Source organism: Sardina pilchardus, chromosome 11, assembly GCF_963854185.1.
Source record: "Sardina pilchardus chromosome 11, fSarPil1.1, whole genome shotgun sequence".
In the NCBI taxonomy this organism is placed as follows: Eukaryota; Metazoa; Chordata; class Actinopteri; order Clupeiformes; family Clupeidae; genus Sardina; species Sardina pilchardus.
The window spans coordinates 18,473,015-18,495,149 of NC_085004.1; the positions used below are offsets into that span (position 1 = coordinate 18,473,015).

Genomic DNA, 22,135 nt, shown 5'->3' on the forward strand with positions numbered 1-22,135 from the left:
AGGCTAGAAAATCAGACTCAAGCCACAGGGGAGTCTTTATCAATTACCAATATATTGATTGGCTCACAATACGGATGAGCAATTCATCACCTGATCCAATACTCTCGTGAAGCCTTCTGATCGATCAATGAATTGGACTTTTGGCTTGTCATTGTATGGCTGCAGTGCCAGACATGAAAAGATTTGTGTTTCATTTACAAATGAAAGTTGTTTTTCAAATAGCACATTAATTTGTAATGTTCCATGTTTGAATCAATCACTTGCATGGATTTGGCAGCTTAATTAAATATTTGGCCTGGGTATGGCATCGCTCCCTTAAGAACTAGCTTTAATCTATACAATTTTTCACAAAGTGACACATTGCTTAGTGTCTATTTAAATGAACGGTCTTTATTACAGTGTACTTACATAGAAATAAAGACATCCATAAAATAGTAGACGTCATACGCACTTACCTGTCAAGACATGGTTACTACAAGTTAATCACAAAAAAAAAAAAAGACATGGTTACTACTAATTCGACTTCAAACCTTAATCGGAACCCCAGAGTAATTAGAGTCTAAATAGAAATGTGACTGAGTAAGTTATCATACTTCAAGAGTAGGTTTTGTCCCATGGTTATGCTTGTCCTCCTCTCTCCATTCTGTTGTTTCCTACCTTTGTCTCAGAGATAAAAACCTCCTCGTGAAGGCCTCTTGATCTTCACCATCAGAAAAAGACGGAGAAATAGAGTTTCAGAGATGAGTGTGGACAAGCTGAGTGAGTGCTGAAGGTTAAGCAGGATATCATCCAGAGATTGGGACAACCTCTTGAAAATATAGCCTTTGAAGTGTGCAAATCCACAGACCACCTCAAAACCCCCACTCTCTCTCTCTCTCTCTCTCTCTCTCTCTCTCTCTCTCTCTCTCTCACACACACACACACACACACACACACACACACACACACACACACACACACACACACACACACACACACACACACACACACATACACACAGTTCCACAGATTAAGCCGTTTCCTTGTAAAGAGTTGAAATGAGATCTTCAATCCAGTGCTGCCTGGGGGTTTCCAGCGCTAGAAGACAGTCTCTAGTGCCTCCCAGATCACTCATGAAGGAATTCATATGAAATGTACACAATGCATTTTATTTCACCCACATGCACAGTAGGTACTGTTCACGGCTAAGTGTGTGTGTGTGTGTGTGTGTGTGTGTGTTGGGGGGGGGGGGGGGGGGGACTAGTACTATCCACACTAAGTACAAGACAGGCATTACCTGTGTTTGAAGATGTTCTCTTTTCAATGAACAATCTTTTAAAGCACTAACTTTGAATCAGTGAATGATTTCAGACTTTGAGCTTTAGAGGATACTCAAACAAAATGAGACCTGAGACCCACCCTCTTTCATTTCCTGTGATCTCTCAGCTTAACAATTCAACACTCTTTATTGCCAGTTATACTGTATGTGGTTATGAGAGAGAGTATTTCCAATTAGGTTCCAGGAAAAACAAAGCTCTGAAAATGAAGTATATGCCTATACAGTATATCTATATACAGATCTTTAAAGATGTATAATGTCTAGTTGTACTTAGATTGAACATGCAAAACTGACACAAAATTGTGCCCCAAATGTTTTTTTTTTTTTTTTACTTTGCCCTACTTTTCCTTGAGTATACTTTAGTATCTCATGAGGGAGTGAGATGATCTAACAACCAATTTTGTTCCCAATTATGACACCTCAATTTGCCAGAGGGGTCTACCTGGCACCTGAGATTTTTGACGAATACTCCAAAGTAATGGTGGCAGAAGAATACAAGTGTTTTAAGGTGTATTGAAATGAGGACCCTTGTTTTTAGATTTGCGTGGGTTTTTGACATTTATGCATATAGACATGCAGTGGTGTCACTACAGTGGATTACTTACCCAGCCTGATATATCAAAAGGGGACAGGTCTAAATTCATCCCCAGGTGAAGTGTCAGTTCTTTCCATAATTCTGTTTTATTGTTGTATTCCTAGGTACGGTTTCTCCATTCTGTGACTCTTGTGTGACACTATGATAGAAATTCATTTTGATTGTATGTATTTGAGAACTGAAGCAGACTTCATGCCTTTGTGCCGGACTTCAGATTGTGGATGAATGGATGGCACACAATGGCATAGTCAGTCTGCTGTGTTCCCTCTAACACACTGATGGTGTGAGCTGACCTTAGGGAAGGGTATCCATTCTTCTGGAATGTCCCCCAGGTGTTGATGATGTATGTGCTTCGGAGTGCAAGTGGGTGACAATGGGTGCAAACAGTTTTCTTGCCATTCCTCTGTGTAACCTGTGTCGTACTGGAAGTCCTGGCTACTCTGAGGTACAGTAGATGCGGAAAATGATCAGAAACTGACACGTCCAATTGCAGACTAAATCCTAAAGCCTTGAACAATTGTTTTTGATTATAGGCTAATAAATGACAAACAATACTAAAACATTAACATTGGCATGTCAAGCAAGGCAATACATATTTAAAATCTCACAAGTTTATAGTTTATGATACAGTAAATATCTGAGAGATCCAATAAGCTCTGGCAATGGATGCTCATAAACATGCCTCCAGACTGTAGCTGTCTGGCATCTCTATCCATTGGCTGTAGGATCTCAAGCTATAGGTAAACCCGATTGTTTTACTTTTTTTTATACAGTACTCATGACCTCGAAGAACAGTGATATGTGAAAAATTGCAGTGTTCTCCGTTTAATGTTAAACGTGATTGCTTCATCTTGACATGCAGGAACAAGGCTTCATTAAATTCTACTTTGTTATGATTTATTTAGACTCAAATTGCCAATGTTACTCAGACAGGCAGAAATAAGTCCATAAATGTATATCTCCCTTCAAGTCTGAAGGTCAAAAGAAGTGAAGCAAATTACTGTAACAGGAAACAAATGATCAGGTAAACACCTTCTTTGTCTTTTATCTGAATTATGTAAGCAGTATACAGTAGCTGCCAGTGTAGCTACTTTGTATTTGCCCATAACTGTTATTTACACTTATCATTTACACTGTGTAAGATACTGTGCAATTTGTATTGCTAACATTTACATTATAAATGTCAGCCTCATTGACACCACTGGTAACTGGGCAGGGTTAGGCTTGTCTTGGAATGGGGTGATGCCATTGGATTATGTTCTAGAAAATGACCAGAACTTCAGGTTATTTAACCAGCCATTTTAGGATTTTTTTTCATTTCCATTTTTCATTTCTATACCACACCCAGCAAGGTCTGACTCCCTTTTGGTTCCATGCGTTAAATGAACTGGTTTCAGCGATCTTAGAAAAGATGATGATTAGTTAAAAGTCCAAAGTAGATTGGATAGCATTTGCCACATACATATTCCTGGCGTAGACCCGAAAGCCTTCCAAGCTCATGCAGAGGCGTAGCCAGAGGGGTGGCTCCGGGTGGCACAGGCCACCCTTGAGATTCAATTGGCCACCCCAGGTGCTACCCCAAAATCCTAGTCTACGATTCACCATTAACAGTCAAAGGCGAGAAATTTCTTGATGCACTTGCAGCACACTAGTTTGAAATATCAGGGTTCAGAAATATAAGCAATCTAGCAAACATGCTTGCAGTTATAGGCTACATGGCTTATTGTTTTTAGCATTTGAGTTTACAATAGGCCTACAGGCTACAGCTTGCGCTAAAACGAAAACATATATTTACCTATCGCATCTGCCAGTGCCTATTTATCTTATTACACACACAAAACCCAGTATTGCAATTGTAGAATCACGTAATGTAGGCAATTTTTTATATCTGCCTATTCTACCTACTCAGCTGACACTGTTGTATTGTTATGTTGTATTGTAAATAGTCTACTGCCCTAATGTAATATTGACATTGTGGAAAGTTTATAGCTTAGGCCAGTGTTTCTTAACTGGTGAGTTGGAACCCAAAAGTGGGTTGTGGTACTGATCTGAGTGATAGGTCGCGGAGCTTGTGGCTAAAAAGAAATAAAAAATCGCCAATTTAAAATGCTACCTGATCAGATCGATCATTGGCCCATTATTTTGATAAACTTTATCCGTAGCCTATGTCAGTCATTGCCATGGCATGGACATAGACAAGTTTATGTGACAGGCAGGGTGGGAATTATACCAAGGCCATGAGGCCATGGCCGCCGTTGCCCTACACTTTGGCCTTGATGCCCCCTGAAAAAAACCCCATCATAAGGCCACAGTGGCCTTTATGACCCTGACTTAGGGTTGCCAACCATTCAGTATAATACGGAATCGTCCCGTATTTGATTTGTGGCAGGTAATTATCACAGAATGTACAGAAACCTGTGTGAAAACGGCTTATGATTCTTCCATGAGGGAAACATCCCAAAACAATGGTACTCATATTTGCTGTTGTTTTCAGAAGTATCTCATGCAGACATGCAAAAGAATGAACTATTGTAATTATATAGCCTATCTTACATTAGTAAAGCACACCCCTGATGTGCATAGTTTTCACAAACTTTTTGTAAACAATTTTGGCACAAACATTGACTGCTTTGAAGTGAAAGTGCATGTCTAACAATATGGCATAATACTAATTGTGATATAATAATCATAATGATGATTTGATGGGGGGTGGGGTGAGGTATGTGTAGATGGGCCCTATGACCCCGAAGTCTGCCATGATTGGGCCTCAACTAAAAGAAGTTTGAGGCTGTGTTAGTGTTTCTCAAAGCCTACAGCGGCTAGCGGGTCTATGTATTTGTGCCGAGATAACCCTGAAATGTAAAACCATCGAATTTTACTCAGTGGCCTTTGTGCCCTATCATGTGGCCTTGGTGCCCCTTAAAAAAAAAAGAAGGTGAAGGCCAAATGGCCTTGCCCCTAAAATGACGAAATTCCCACCCTGGTGACAGGTCATGTTAAATATAATGTTAGGGAGCTAATTTTACAAAAGTATGCATCATTTTAAGATATCATGTGAAACGTAAGTTGGCTGCAACCCTTAAAACTTGAAGTAAGATAGAATATGATTAACTTAAATTGAGGACAATATAAGACAGTGTAGGGTGCACATGAGAGCATAAAACCATCCAAACTAAAGTGCCACTTGGAAACAACGCACCCCTGTCAAAGACAAACCTGTCGAGTAGTACTTTGAGGTAATATCAGCAGTTAAAGACTTCACAAATGTAATGCCAAACATCTGCATTTTCCACACAAATAGGCCAGGCACTTTGCGTGTCTTATGTAGGCTACCTCACCATATTCGTTGGCCTGAATGCTAAATAGTATATAGTTGGTCACAACTTTATGAACTTGTGAAATTATGGGTTCCAAAACCAGACCAGTTAAGAACCACTGGCAAAAAAACCCCATTTCACTCTTCCACTTTTGCTCAAATGGCCTAATTTCTGAATGGGTTTTGTTCAGAGCTGAAAATGAGCTGAAAACTGTATTTGACATTTTATCCAATTACAAAGACATTTGATGTGAGAGTATGGTCTTTGTCCTTCTTTGTCCTTCAATTTATGAGTATGGTGCTTGGTGCATGGTTTTACTCATGCATGTGTTCTAATTTAACAACTTGAGCCTGTTTCTGTTTATTTAGATGCCACCCTTGAATTAACCAGTGCCCCACTAGGGCCACCCCTGTTACAAATCTCTAGAATCGCCACTGAGCTCATGTCATGACAGCCCTTGTACATTTGATCAATGAATCTCACATGACCATCTCGTATATTTCCTTTGCAGTTGATCACATCTTGACATTACCATATACCCCTCCACATTACCTGTAATTATTAGGCATCGCCTTCTGTTCTGTGCGGAACAAACAATTTGTTATTTTACCCTTTTCCCAAACGTGGATGAGATCCAGGAAATTGTTGAATTGCCTCTTACTGTTTCACCGATACAAACGCTAACTTAACAAAAAGCCTCTGAAATAGGATTGGAGAGATGCCAGCGTGTTTTTTTACCTGTTATTGAGACACGTCCGGTAGCTGGTTATGCACCCCCCCCCCACACACACACATACACCCACACACACTTCCAACAAGGCAAGTGAGGAGGGGAGCAGCGTAATGACAGCACAGTGGGACAAAGAGGAGAACAGGGAGAGCCAGCACATCAAGGCTCCTGCCTCCAACCCCGTCTTTTCAGCACATACACACTGTTTATCGGCAGCAAAGAGCAAGCAGTAGGCTACTTATCTTTGACAAGGCTGTAAGAGATCCGCAACACTGTGTCATATATGTAGACCCCATAGTAAGCCAGCTATCAATTTTTCGTTTTTTATTTAAGTCAGCACAGACACACATATGTTTTCATTTTGGTGCTCAATATTCCATTTTATTCATGTTTGTTTCCATGCTTTAGTGGAAGCTTTGTAAAAACAATGCATATTGCATGAGAAGAGGATGCAAAAGCGAGCTCCTCTGCTTTGTCAATTATCTTGCGTGCGATTCCCAGTGTGTAAACAAGGCTTGTTTTCTACCAGCTATGGAACACTCAACCCTGAAATGTGCACTGGCACACAAGCACAGAGCATGACCACCTTGAATTCAAATAAGGACACCGTGTCCTTTGCAAGGACAATTTCTAAACACCGACAGGCATGTTTCATGCCACGGCCCCCTTCACGTTGTACAATGATTGTTAAGAAACAGGAAGGAACTCTGGGAAGTATGGTGGATACACACACATTTGACCGACATGCTTTGGGAGACAGCCGACTGAGTCTTCATTAACGGCCAAAGAGAGTGACTCATTTATTCTCATTAAATGTTCCTGATTGCAAATCCACTTAAAGTGTGCTAAATGCACTTTTAGTAGAAAGCTCAACACTACAGCACCTCAGAGACACGTCCATTTGATCTAATTCAGTCCCTTATCATTTTAAATCACTGGGTTAAATGAGCCATATGTATTGCAACGCGCCGATACATTCCTGCACTCAAAAAAAGACTATCTGCACAGATATCACAATGAGGTCTGGTACCTGATATGTTTGCGAGCATCACATAAGAATAGTGTAATATGTAATTTGGTGTTGTGTTCAGATGCTTTGTATAATGCACACACTGTCATGGCAAAATATGTAAACATACTGTACCTATCCTTCCCTCCATCAATCTATCATCCAGAATTTGACCCTAATCTCAAAATCCAAAAGTTAATATGAGTTAAAGGATAAATTAAAGGAAGGAGTTGAAGTTTTCACATCGATGTCCGTTTCTCGAGGTCTCTGAGTACTGTTGGTACGAAGATGAAAACAATCTGTTTTATCTACCTAAAAAGCTATGCATTAGCTGCTGGCTATAGCATCTCAAGCTAGGCAAAACTTATTGTTTTTTTTTGTTTTGTTTTGTTTGTTTGCTTTTTTGCTTCTTTTTCGTACAGACAGCACTCGGTGAGCTCGAGAAACAGAGATCAATGTAAAAACTTGTCGGATTTCTCTTTTAAGTTATTTCTTCTCTCAGTGAAATCCAATCCATGACTGTTGCACTTACCATTGCAACATGAGTGGTCCTTTGAAAGCTTAACTACCCCATGACTGGTGCTTCACTTTTAGATGTATCTATTGATCTGAGAAGAGATTTCTTTCTTTTTTCAAAATGCTATTTAAAATGTAAGACCATGATAACTTGATGATGCATGTCTTGTTTCTATGGTTACAATGGACTGAGAAATGCAGGGTGGTGTTTTGCCCAGTGAACACAAGATGTCAGTGTGTACTCTGCTCTAATCATTCTAGTCTAGTTACCACAAACACACTCTCTACCATAAGAGAGAGAGAGAGAGAGAGAGAGAGAGAGAGAGAGAGAGAGAGAGAGAGAGAGAGAGAGAGAGAGAGAAAGAAAGAGAGAGAAGCTCTAATATTCAAATTCTACTGTGCAAGCCCAACAGTGTGGAACGGATATCTATTAAATGCATTTTATTGAAAAAGACAGACTGCTACAACAGAGGGTCAACAGTGTTATGCGCAAATGCCATAATTCATCTAAAAAGCAGCTCCCACACTAAGCATTCAACCATGGGGGGTAAGTCCAGGGGAAAAAATGCCGCTTAAATGTGTGCTATGAGAAAGGACATCTGCTCAACAACTTGAAGGCTGAAACCAGACACCTCCACTCAAGGTTTTTCGGGGAAGTGAAGCTGTTTTACCACTCTGAATGACTGACACTGATTTACCTTTCCTAGGATAGCTTCCAGAGCTGGAACTATAAGTAGGTGACAATGATGCTCTGCAGAAAAGAACAGGGACATCATGGCAGCCATTTTCCCCATGTCAGTCTTCTCTATTTGTCGGATGTTACGGTCCAGAAATCAGAAGAGATATTCCTGGTAAACACTGTTTGTTTTATAATCAGTTTTCTTTGCTTCAGCTGCCAATCAAACAGTAGAAATGTTTATTTATGGTACACAGATGCCACATCTGTAGCAACAAACATGCACAATAGTTCCACAATAAATCACAGTAATCAGACTGAAAGCAAAGAAGCTTCCAAACAAACTGCCACTATTTTTTTTTTTTTTTTTTTTAAACTGCCGCTGTTTGGATCCTGGCCAAAAGGGTAAAGTCATCTTCTGACCTTGAGTCACTCAGTGCACCATCATCCCCTTTTAAAAGCACCGTGTAGCCATTTCAGCTGGCCCCAGGCCAGCGCTCCGGTCACTTAAAATGTGTAGGGTAAAGTTTCGCACAGGTTTTCCGAGGGGGCCAACTCAGTCATTATGTGTTTTCTAGAGGTCAGCAAAGTTCACATACGCCGGAGTAAATGTTGAGGTGTGCAGGACATTTAAGAAGCTAAGACCATGGAATCCAGTTATTCCGGAAGGATTCTTCCTGCTGAGGGTTTACCAAGGGTTCACTTACACCCCGCAAACATAGGACAACCTGTCAGTCACCTTGAACACGCCATACAAACACGCACACCGATACATACACACAGAGACACATATAGTGTATGCACATATAACTCTCACACACATGCATACAAGCGCACACACATACAGACACACACTATTCAAGTACACATGCAAACGTGATTTTAGTTTTTGTCTGGATTTATAGACAGCATTGTCAATACTATGTGGACCTTTACTATGTTACAGTTTTTATCATGGACAAACATGACATTTATCAGTAAATAAATTGTGCTTTAAGGGATGTTGTACTCGATATGCCCTATATAAAGACTTTTGGTGGTTTTGTCTGTTCATTGCACATGCCATCCCTGCATTCCAAACATCATTTTCGAGCCATATGCGCTCATATAAAAATCAATAAGCTAGAATGAATCCACAGAGATGTCCTGCGCACTAACTGTAATATATTGTCACATCAACAGTATAATCAAATGTATTATCCTTTGTTCCAAATGCTGTTGCTCTTTTCTTTTCTTTTTCTATTTGACAGAAGCAGTTCATCGAGATGAATGGATGGAAGTAAACAATGTGGATGATAAACAAGCACATGAGCACATGAGCACACACACACACACACACACACACACAGAGAGACACACACACATATAATCACCACACAATCCCACATGCATGCAAACAGACAAATGCTATTAAGGAAGTCTCCAAAAAGAGACAGTTTGAAGCCTATGGGAAGTAATAATGAAGACGGCAAATCCAATTCGGCATTGTGCACAGGCAAAATATCCCCATATTCACTCACCGTTAATGGCATCGTAGCCTTCTACAGCTAAGCAGTGGAATAATGTGTATGTGTCTGTGACTGGATGTTTGTATTTGTGTGTGTGTGTGTGTGTGTGTGTGTGTGTGTGTGTGTGTGTGTGTGTGTGTGTGTGTGATCTTGTTGTGTCTTTTTAGCTTTGTGTGTTTGTGTGCTTGTGTGTTTCTGTGTGTGTGTGTGTGTGTGTGTGTGTGATCTTGTTGTGTCTTTTTAGCTTTGTGTGTTTGTGTGCTTGTGTGTTTCTGCGTGTGTGTGTGTGTGTGTGTGTCTGTGTGTCTGTGTGTCTGTGTGTGTCTGTGTGTGTGTGTATGTGTGTGTCTGTGCTTGTAATATGTATTGGACTCTGAGTGTGAAAACTTTTCAACCAGACAGGTGCATTTGGTGACACTGTGTAATCAGGGCACTCTCTTATGTGTAGACACATTTCTACACTTCTTAATGAAAATGTAATGTGCAGTGATGAGGATGCTTTTCTAATTATGTTGTGACTCACCCGACAAAAAAACGCATCTGTTTACCTATCGCTGATTTAACTTTTAATGAAATAAGCACACCTATCTCTGTTTGGATTTCATTACTGAAATTTTAAAGAGAGATTTTATAATTAGGATTAATTTTTGCTAGTGACAATTGGGAGCCTTATAATGTAGAACTCTATGATTGATTTTAATCATAAAGTGACACTTCAATGAGCACTAAAAATTCTGCGCACACACCCCTGAGAAGAGAAATCAAAGAGGGGAAGGTAATTCATAGAGTCAGTCTTTGACATAACATCTCAGACCCAACAGCCCTCTGCTTGAGTGGGTTTTCACTGTAAATATACATTGATCTTTCAGGTGCTTTTTGCTCATTGCAGGGAGAAGAGAGACACACCATGGTGACAATAGGCTCGGAAATCAATATGAGGCCACATCAAGTCTGCTATACATTCATCAAATCAGGTCATATGACATCTGAGTACTAGACCTCAGCGAGCTGAGTGCACAATCAAATGCTTATTTTAGGAAAGTGGACTATGGCATGAGGCGCCATTCCGAATATTTAGAAATGAGATATATAATGGAAATACATTGTAATAAAATGTATTGTCATAAAATGGTTGTTTTCAAATCATACTGTATTAGAAATACTATTTTTACCATTAAATTAAACTTGAAATGGATTTTGTTTTTATTAAAGCTCCTCGGGATTGGTAATGTACGTTTGGTAATGTCCCCTGTTGGGACTTATTTTCCCATAATGACCGGCGGACAATATTATCTGTTACGCATCATCAAAAAGAGGTTTAGCCATTATTTGTAGGCAGAATAGCTTCATTATGTTGCCTTAAGGGTTAAACAAAGCAAAGCATGATCTGAGACCTGAGACTACCAAACCCATGAAAGCTGACCTGTCTATTGCTTTGTGAAGTGTTTAACGATATCACCAGGCAATACCAGATCATCCTCTCCTATTTGATGGGACCTATTCTCTCTCTCTCTCTCTGTCTCTCTCTTCTCTCTGTTTCTCTCCAGATGGAGATGGTTGAGTTGAAGTCATCAACTTGGTTTGGGTGATCATAAGACCTGGGCTATAATGATTTTTCATCTCGTTGCATGGTTCATTACCATGGACAGGCCACATGATTTGAACTCTGCTGGTCCTACAAGTGAGACATGCTGCAGACAACTTTTAACCACTTATACAAATGCAGGTATTTTCTAAAATACCTCTTTTACATTACTATTAATGTGTTGGGACAGCTTGAAGCTTAGGAGTATATGAAATTGTAAGACATTTTCTTCAGTCAAGGACCCACTAGAGTGGTGCTAAAGGGACACATGAGGCCCTCGGGCCATAGGTTACCTACCCCTGGACTAATTGAATTACAGTAAATACATATTTACTTTTTATTACCTCCGCCAAGGAGGTAATGTTTTCATCGGGTTTGTTTGTCCATCTCTCTGTCTGTCTGTTTGTTTGTTTGTTCGCAAGATAACCAAAAAAGTTATGGATGGATTTCGACTAAAATTTCGGTTATGTTTTCACTTGGCGGAGGTCTGCGGTCTCTGAGTGCTTTTCTAGTTCAATTTGTAATGAAATGGAAACATGTGTCACCCAATCTGTGAAATATGTAGACCATCTGCTTTCACAACGTTGAGAGCTGACAGTCAAATAGTTTCCATTGTTTCATGGATGCATTTCTACATGTATTTCATATGCATATAAGACAGGTAAACCAAGTAAGATACCAGTCTTGTGTGTGTGTGTGTGTGTGTGTGTGTGTGTGTGTGTGTGTGTGTGTGTGTGTGTGTGTGTGTGTGTGTGTGTGTGTGTGTGTTTACTCTGTATAACTTTACCCTAAATCAAATCTGATGCAGCAGCTGTATAGGGAGATACCTGACATTTCAGCCAGAGAAGTGAATGGCAGCTGTCATCAACCTGTCCCTGAACCTTGCACCATCTCACCCAGACTACAAACTGTTATCTGTCAGTGTTTATGGCACCATCTGTATTGTTTGCATTTCATTATCTTGTGACAGCAACTCACACATTAGTAGTTTGCCTTGTCAAAACGTGATGTATTAAGGACAAGTCCAACCTGAGGACTCCATTTACGGCTGAGGAGCAGCCCGGGGAAAATAAATAGCTCAACCTCTGTGTATTATTTAATAAGGTTTACAGACTCAAAGAAAAGTCCCGTCACTTAGTGAAGACATTTTATGATCCTTGAAGATTGCCTTTAAGGTTACACTCTGTGAAATGATTGTTGTTTATAGCTTACGGTGAGAAATAATTCACATTCGGGGCGGGTATGGTGGTTTACCCTCAAACTATATCCATCTGGGAGGAGAATGGAATTAGCATTAAAACAACAAACAATATTTTTTGCCATGTCATTTTTCAGTTGTTCGGCACTGAATGAGAAATATTAAGCTAAGAGAAACATGAGTTGTCAGAGTAAGAGGGAGTTACAAAAACCATCTGAGCAGAAATTATAGATGTGACAAGGGGCAGATAACGAGTTCATTAAATCAGAGAACGTTATGAAACCCAGCAACATGCTTCATGAAATCAAGGAGAATGCTACATGGTTATTCATCAGTTTCCAGCTTGGCAAAAAAGCAATCAATTGGCTCCAAGGATCAGCTATGTGTTTACTTCCCCTCTTTCTCCTTAGCTTTCTTTTTCTTTTTTTTATTCTTTCTTTCTGTCTTTCTTTCTTTTTGTCTGTCTGTCTGTCTGTTTACATTCATACAACAACCCACACTTGTATTCATGAGGCTGAGGGAAATGTCTTATGCAGCTATGCTTTCGGTGCCTTTGAATATAAGTCTGCATTATTGTTAGTTTCTGTGCTTGTTTGAACAAGTAGCTCGGCTTGACGAGGAGGAGTTGCTGAGACCAAACAGCCTCCAGTTCCGAGCAGAAACACAGATATCAGAATTCCAGCCTTCAATTTCATGCTACACACACTGCAGAGATTTATATTTCTACGGTTGTTCATAGATCTACTTGCTTTTTGAAATGCACCCTGGCTCAGACATTGTAATATCAGCTTCATAAAAGCAAGCAGAATAACATCAAGGATATTAAGTATTGCTGTGTTTTCATGTTTCATGTTTGAAGGAATGGAATTATGGCAGGCCTGAGCAGAATGACAGTGGACAACTATAGCTGGCAGATATGTTTCATGTCAATTTGACTAACTGGAATGTGTCAAGGGTATCAAATTAAACCTCCATTCATCATGATTGGATAGTTTGTGTTCAATCCAAAACTTAATCTGTACAGAGTGGCATTTTGAATGTGCAATTTGATTGTGAAAAGCAGCACATTGTCTATTAATACTTACTGCATTGATGAAGCAGGTTAAAATGACACCTAATTAGACATCATTAAAGGCACAAGCCTTTAGAAAAGCATCACAGTGGTGGAATATGATTTTATCCCAAGAGAACAAAAAAAAAAGACGACGAGAAAAGGAGAGAAAACATTCTCATTAGCCAAAGCTGGAATGTGTGAGCGAGTTAACCCCTTCAGAGACAGCCTTCAGACCCGCACGGCCGCCAAATCACACAGTGAAATAGAGAGTGAAGGAGGCAGATGGGGGTCAGTGAGGCGTGCCAGGGAGAGGGCATTAGGGCCAGAGAGGCAATGGAAGGCCAGTTAGAGCGGGCACAACAGATGTGGGTGTATAGCGGGTGGAGGGGTTAGGCTGGCCTGTGTGTGTGTGTGTGGGGGGGGGGGGTGGGGGGGGGGTGGAGAGAGGGGTAAAACAGCTGTCTCTGCCACACTGGAGCGTTCTCGGAGAGCAATCAGTTGGCTTTTTAATCTGGGGGTAAGCGGGGGCCGGCTAATTTGCATAATCGCTTGCTCCCGCCTCTCCGTGGGTCCGACCCGCGGCTCCACGCCGCGCCGGCAGCTGCCAGTCAGAACCCGCTCGGAAAAACCTCGCCGGACCGGGGCTTCCTGGCAGCACCCATCGCTATTGGCCTTCTGCCTCCTGTTCGTCCTCCTTCCAAAAGCCTCTTCCTCCTCCTCTCGAAACTCCTATTTCCAGGGCCCGAGCCTGCCTGAAAAACCCAGGCTCATTACCTAGCTAATGGCGTCTACGCATCGGTGCCGCTCCCCCGCAGATGCTGAAGCATCAGGTACCTGTCCCTGCCCCCTCTCGAGTGTAATGGAACACGCTGATTTGAGCAGATTCAGCCAGGGGGGCCCCACACGCGCAAGAGTGCCTTCAATGAATCACAAAGGAAAAGAGAGATAAATGATTAAAAGAAGGGAGAATGCAGTGACAAACGAGTGTTTCCTTTCATTTGACAGGCCATTTGAATGATAATGAGGATGATTTTGGGATTATGGCCTTGATGGCGGTGACATTCAGGGAATAGCGATACGTGCCCAACTGCAACCATGTGATATACATTGTTTTGCAACAAAGGCTTGTTGCCATTTGTTAATTAGAGAGGGAATGCTGTCCAAAAGTCCCGATTTGAGGTTTGATTCATTGCCCCCTTGTGTTCCCCTTCGGCTGTGCCCGTGACATATATCCATGGCTTGCTCATGCGCAGTGCTCATGGGAAGGGCTTTAACGCGGCCGCTCTCGGACAGAGGAAGCATGGGCCGAGATTAATGGCTTTTCAGCTTTTACATTTAGCATCAACTGATCCTTTACACATGTAATGCATTTTTAATGAACTGATCTTTCATGGCGAATCTTGAGCTAATTTCATATGTTATAAATCCCGAGCAATGCCTGGCTACTACAAGTACTTCCTTGATTACTCTTCCCAGATGGCCTTGTTGTGCCTAATGACCTGAGGGACTTTGCATCACCCACTGTCCTGATGTCCACATCCAAACATCATTCACAATTTCATGGGGACCCAATTGCATTAGCTGTTTCTAATTTCAGAAATAATATCAAGAAAATCTCGGTTCGCATGACTGTCTGTGTGTGGTATTATAATATTTCAGCATGAGTGAGCACGTGTAGTTCATTTTCACTTCACTTTAATCTCAAACATAACCATAAAGAAAATTAATACAAATTATTGATTTTCTATTTGCATCTAGCATTAGCATATATAGCGCTTTGGCGAGAACAAATACCTATGTAGTTGAACACGATGCCCATATCTATCGCAGCCCTTGACGTGTTTTGCAATATGTGGTGCATTATCTGAGATAATAACCTGGTCCAAATTAGATGATGATAGAAGATGATGCGGGATGCTGATATTAACTTAGACTCTGTCCCTCCCCTGCGGCCTATTAAATCTGAAAGGCTTGTAATTGGTTTTATCAGGGTTCAAATAAGTAAGTCTCCTTGCTATTTGAATGAAAATGTTATTACTGTTTCAAACTGTGACAAATACACCACACATGGAGTTGGAATTAATATGCAATAAGGCATACCATCATGTCTTGCTGTGTTCATTCAATGGTTCCTGTATCTTGGTAAAAATACAGAGACATAGTGCAGTGGGATGTCTGGTCTTAAATCAGTCAAAGCAGATTATGTAATTCCTTGTTCCTATTAATTACTCTTCATCGGCCTCCAAGAGCTACCAGAATTTAAGAGGGAAGTCCGGTGCTTTTTTTTCCATAGATCTCCATTTCTCAAGGTCACCAAGTACTGTGGGTACGAAATGAAAAGAACACTACAGCCCTATACTCTGTTCCTGAGCCCCCATGTTCATGCCCCCAGAGTGTAGCACTGTAGCCCTCACTATAGACTATACAGTACTAGGACACTTACTGGATATGCACCTTCCTGTCCTAAAGTTTCTCCGGCGAAAATGGACAAAAATTTGTTTTTCTGAATGAAAATACATCAACTAAGCCGTGGAAGAAGTATTTTTCGTTGATCATGCTACTGTAGCACGGGCAAAAGCTACAGCCCAAAATCGCAAACTGGATTAGCATGCATGGGGCTACGAGCCAACGCCCAATATTGCTCAAAACAGCACCAAACCTCATCAGAAGCTTGCTCTAGGTCTACACATAAAACGAAGCATCAACAACTTAGTTCATGAACCCGAAGTTTATAACAGAAGACTGTGAAGAACACTTACCAATTCTACCCCTTCCAGCTCCTCGCGAAGAGAAGTACAGTAAGTGTCGCAATGAAAATGCAGTTTCATTGAGATGCCATTCATGTGACATTCCATAAGACCTTGAGGGAAAAAAAAATAAAGTTAAATCAGGATGTAGGCCTACTGATGCACTGAATACAATGAACTCAATAGATGAACAGACAGTAGCACACAGTGATAAACACAAAGACTCTATGCATTGTGTCAAGTCTACATGCTGTAAAATGCCATCTGAACAGTACATGTGAAGGTCAAGCTTCAAATCAAAAGAAACAAAAGCTCATGGTGTGCTGCAAAATGTCTGCGTAAATACACTTTTACTTTATAATACATTGGAAGTGGTTCTGGAGTATGGAAACACATTTCAAGACAGAAACTTACATCTTTGTGGTGGTAATGGCAATGTATGGACACCTATGTTCGTTCAGAGGTCTTTTTCACTCCCTGCTGTACTCCTCCAATCCAAAGGATTTATCAGGACATGAACGGAAATGTACTTTCCTCCATATGCAATGGGGACTGCCATGACGTCCCCAGAGAGTGTCAGATAATTATTACATGCAGTAGAGAGATGAGGAAGATGAGAAAGTTCACTCTATTACCTGGCTGACAAAGCTGTCTATCTCCTCCTGTTACAAAGCAATGCATGTTAATTGCTGGAATCAACGTGACTGCAGACTTCAAAGCTTCTGAAAGTGAACTTTTCTTTTTTGTTCTTTGTGAATTCCTCTTTCCCCCACATGAACAGTGACCTCCATTTTTATTGGCTAGTGAAGTTAAACAAAAAGGGTAATATGTAGTCTATTCACAATTTATCTTAATCCCACAATTTTTAAAATCATTATTATTTGTTTTTTAAATCTTCATGTTCATTTTGAATTCGATGCCAGCAACTTGTTCAAACAACAGGGATTCAAAACGTTTTTAGAATTTCCATGAAATAAATATATTTTTTAATTTTCAATATTTGTTGTTGTCTGTGTCTTTTTTGTAACTACACAGCAAAATCAGCAGTGTTAATTCAACTCCCATAGTGTTAAATTCAACACTTTCCCGGAGTTTATATAATTCTCACCGGTTCAGAGTTAATTTTACACTTTGGAGAGTGTTAATTTTTCAACTATCTACGAGTGTTAAATGTCAACACCCATAGAGTTATTTTTTGACACATTTAGGTGTTAATGTTTACACTGGATTGTGTTAAATATTTTCACTGGGGGTGTTACTTCATTACATTCATAGTGTTCTTTTTTGACACAGGTAAGTGCTAATTTCCACACTGGATTGTGTTAACTCTTTTCACTGGGGGTGTTATGTTATAACATTATAACAGTGTTAATTTATAACAATTAAAACATAGCACTAAATTGTGTTCTTAACATGTGTATCTGTATGATTTAATACCACATTTAAGTGCATAATATCTCTCTCAGCTCTAAGCTTCTTCCCCCAAGCTGTCACTCTGTTGAACACTAAGAAATAGCAATCACCCTTACACCGAACAAAGTGAATCAACCTGTTTTGCTCAGCTACCTCATATCATGTGCACTCCAATCTTACAGTTACAATATTGTTGTTAACATATCATCTTTGCTTTGTACTGCCTTGCACTATATTCATATTTAATTTTAAACCTCATACTGATACTGGTCATTATAGGAAAATAACACATGAACAAATGATCACCATTCATCGTTTTTAATGAATAAATTGTAAGCACCTTGGAAAACTTACAAAGCAAATAACGGTGGCCTAGTCACAAATGACCTATCAAAGCCTGACTGGTGAAATGCAAAGATTGACAGATGAAACATTTAAACATGGTCAATTCTCATTCAAGATTTTGGCACGTAACTCACGAACACGCGGTGACTCATCTGTGGAGGTTACATCAATGTTGAATATAGTGGTCTGCACAAAAGTGTAGAGATGAACCAGGGACTCATCATAAGACAGGTTGAACACGTAGTGGGATTTGAAAAGTTCATCGAAAGCACTCAATGAGCATGTGGCTTGGCAGGGGATGAGCTGCTTGTCGACTGCGATGTAGAAGGTGTCAATCCTGTTCTGGACTCGACCAACAGCGAGGATGTATGGTTGTTTTCCCTCTAATCCTTGCAGGTGCTCATCAATGCTGCAGCCTGACTAAAAAACAAATGAGATAAAAACATGTACACATTTCAGCCATGCTTGTTGGTCCATGATGGTGTAACCATGAGTGTAAACTGCCTCTCTGGATTGAGATCATGTGCCATACTGGAAACTCATTACATCCAAATAATGGGCCTGTGTTTAGATATTCACTTGTAAAGAACACACTTCAAAGCAACACATGAAGAGCAACATTTTGAAATTTAAAAAAAGGTGTCTTGCTGGATTTTACAACATTACCTTGTGAAAGTGCACCATTTTGTGCTCTGCATCACTTGGACTTATCTTGATCCTCCTCTTCCGTCCAGCTGTGGGTGGCAGAAGATGAAGAAGCAGCAGCAGAGAGGCCATGTCACTGTCCCAGTCTATCAGGGGAGAAACAAGGCTGTGATGATTAAAAACAAAAAGCAAAGTATTAGTAATATCAACCAACCATGCCGTAAAGCTTACCATTTTCTTCATTCTCTGCGAGTTTCTCAGCAGCTTTTAGCAGGCGACACACAACAGTTGACGGAGTCAGGTGTTTGGCCTCTTTGATGACCTTGGGCTTCAATGAGGTGTCCCACTTCTCAAGCAACTTGGAGCTTGTTTCAACACCAAAGAGCAGCAAGAAGTCCTGATTTATCTGTTGATCATACATAAACGCATACAGTGTATTAAGCCAGGGCTCAGTATTGATAATGTTGCATTAGGCCTAAGAGATTTTGACTATATTCATACAGCGTACAGTATGTCCACATACATCTTCTGTCTGTTTTAAAGATGGAAAGCACATCATCCATAATTAAACCATTGTCAGAACAAATATCTTTGAAAACAAAATACAGTCAGGAGGCCAAGATGACCAATGAGTGCATTTTTTCATCCAATTTAGCAAAACACTGAAGAATAAAGTCTGGAGTTGAAAATAAAATAAAATAATTGTACAACTCACTAGTCCTTTGACATCCAAAAAGCGTGGAAATGTTTTGAAGACATCTGCAGTTCTTTGTGGGTCATGCACTAAGTCTTGGCGATGTTGGAACGTCATCTTCATCTTCTGAAGTACACTTGCTTCATCAGGAGTGTGAACAAGAAATGAAATAGCCTCCCTGCAGGCATCTCCATCAAGCTGCTGAGGCAGTGTGCTTGCTGATCTTCTGCGCTTTGGCCCTTGTTCTTGAGGCACTGAGGCTTCCTTGGCTGGCCGTTTAACTGTAGTCCTAGACATGGTCTTGAGGCTCCACGCTAAATATCCACTGCATTTCTCCCCATCGTAGAAATGCTCCTGTTACATTCAAATGAATTAATGAACATCACAAAACGATCTTACAACAAGTGCAGATGTAGCAAAGGGAAATAAAAGAACAATCACTTATGTATCTTACTTAGTCCTTTTGAATCAGGGCCCTATCATTGATCGCAATTTTGCATCTTGAACCAGTTGAACTTCATAACCTACTCCAGTTTCAATTGTGGTTCTATCTATGACACTACATTTCCAGTCACTATCAAAATGTTTTAATCTTTCCCATTTTGTTTAGCTACGGTAATTATTCATTGATGAAAACTAAAACTTTAATCTGTGCTATATTTTTTTACAATCATTGCCAAACTTACATAGCCTTTTGGAGAAAAGGGATCCTTCAGTGAAGGAAAGAGCGTAATAATTCCCAGGGCATACTTCTCCCTCTGCTGACGGCTGGGAATCCTGCTTTAGAGAAAAGACAACAGTCCATCTTAAATTAGTTTTATTTAATACAGACAGAAGTTACAATATATCATTACAATAACATATGGTCCTTCTTTACAGCTATTATAATATCAACCTTATTAACTCTTACCCATGTCTCTCGGTCATATCACTTGCCAGTATGTTGACAAGCTGTCTCCGGGTGCGGTGGCTCAGTGAATTTTCTGACTTGTACTCTTCAAGAATATCCTCTCCTCCAGGCTTCCTAAGCAAGGCATTTTCAACCATCTGCTCACATAAACAAAGTTATGTTCATGATATAACAAATAAATCACTGGAAGAAACACATACCACATCATGTTTGTATAAACTAAAGGTGAAATCCAGTAGAGATGCAAAATACAAATACCTAGAGGTAAACCAATAACATGGGTGAGTTTGGAACCACATGCTTTGATTGGTGAGAATTTCAATTACCTCTTTTGCAGCCTCTGACACAGAAACTTTTCCTGTAGAACTACCCATGTCTTCTTTGCTGGATCTACTCCGGCCTGTGGGAATACCCTCATCCCTTACGGGGCAGTCACACGCTTGCGTCCGCCAACGTTCGTCCGTTGTTTTCCCATTCACTTTACATTGGCTGGACTTCATTTCATGCCGCACTGAATTGTGGGTCCGATGCGTTGCCTGAGATACGTTGCCTCCGCTAAAAAGTTGAGAAATGTTCAACTTTTGACGGATCGCGCAAGCGCCAGCCAATGAAATTCCGTGTATGCAAATTTTCGAACACTGACAAACCAATCAGTTCGCGTTTATGGAAATGTGACAAAATGAGGCATACGTTGGCGGACGCAAGCGTCTGACTGCACGGTTAGGTCACTGTCACTTGAATAAAGTGACATGGTGTCCGTGAGGGAAGAGTGTGTATCCGGGGAAGATGGGGTTGAATGAGCTAGAGGAAAAAAATCTTTACAAAAGAGCATTTGATTAAGTTCATTCTTGTGTCTGTATCCATTTAGGTAACTTAAACTCAGGTGACAGTTGGTAATATTAATAACAAGCTGTGTAATATGTATTACTGTAAGTATCAGACAACATATCACATAAAACTGGCCCAACCCTGTCCAATATCATCATGTCATTCCATGAAGAAAGGTCACTGGCAGCTGCATGAAAGAGCAAAAACTTGGCTATGCATTGACTGTAGGCTAAATTGACAACATACGATTTTCTGATGACACCTACCTTCATCTGAAATCCTTTCACGTACTGTCAGGCATAGATCTGGATGAGCCTCCAATAACTCAAGAAGAATGTCTTCGTCAACAGCTGTGTCAGTTTCATCGAAAATCTCAAGTTGAGCAGCATTAGAAAGCCCAAACTTACATTTGACTGTCAGAGATTGAGAGAGCAAATGTATCCATAGAAAGTCACCACAAACAAATCTTGAACAGCACAGACTGTATAATTGATCACCCTGTTTTGCTCTTGACTCTGAAAATTCAATACTTACTTTCAATGAAATATTACAATACTTGTTATCAGTAGTATTATGAGTTACGCCACTGCATACTAGGTTATAAAAAGAACCTTACCTTCAGTGATTAATTCCAAAAAGGTGAAGCCTGAATGCAATTTGATGTACTTCTTTACACTGAAGTATTTCACTTTTAGCAACATGGTGTCCGGCTAAAACTGCACCTGTGTAGAAAGTGGGAAATATTTGAAAATCTTTGAACACGTTTAGCCATGCTATGAGGAACACACTATGACGTTTACTAACTAACACACGCAGACAACGTTCCCAAAATAGTCTGTGTTTGTGTGTTGCATGATGCCCTAGCTAGCGACAGTCTCTGACCATGTTCTTAAAAATCGTGTGTCATCATTGACCTGCTGCTGGCACTCGTGGATAATATGCAGGATTGCTAAACTTGGTTATGCAGTTGTGCACAGAAAATGCTCTCTCTCCCCCTCAAACCCGCTCGCCGCACACACCTCTCCTTTTTAAATCTGGTTTACGTTA

General features: G+C 40.3%; 1 protein-coding gene across 1 annotated transcript; it reads right to left on the minus strand.

The window, feature by feature from the left end:
• Nucleotides 1–18,041: 18,041 nt before the first annotated feature.
• Nucleotides 18,042–20,654, minus strand: LOC134095265 (uncharacterized). The gene is made up of 7 exons (XM_062548715.1): nucleotides 20,587–20,654; nucleotides 20,261–20,397; nucleotides 20,037–20,127; nucleotides 19,372–19,704; nucleotides 18,888–19,062; nucleotides 18,678–18,802; nucleotides 18,042–18,431 (listed from the first exon to the last, which is right to left on the minus strand). Exons 1-7 carry the CDS (start codon nucleotides 20,632–20,634, stop codon nucleotides 18,111–18,113), a joined length of 1,230 nt encoding a protein of 409 aa, XP_062404699.1. The 5' UTR covers nucleotides 20,635–20,654; the 3' UTR covers nucleotides 18,042–18,110.
• Nucleotides 20,655–22,135: the final 1,481 nt, after the last annotated feature.

What these genes read in the sequence shown, in the direction of transcription:
- LOC134095265 (XM_062548715.1), bottom strand. Translation starts at nt 20,634, where the DNA reads ATGGGTAGTTCTACAGGAAAAGTTTCTGTGTCAGAGGCTGCAAAAGAG. An exon ending in CCTTTTCTCCAAAAGGCTAT is followed by an intron (nt 19,705 to 20,036) that starts GTAAGTTTGGCA and finishes TGAATGTAACAG; the next exon opens with GAGCATTTCTACGATGGGGA. An exon ending in CGCAGAGAATGAAGAAAATG is followed by an intron (nt 18,803 to 18,887) that starts GTAAGCTTTACG and finishes CTCCCCTGATAG; the next exon opens with ACTGGGACAGTGACATGGCC.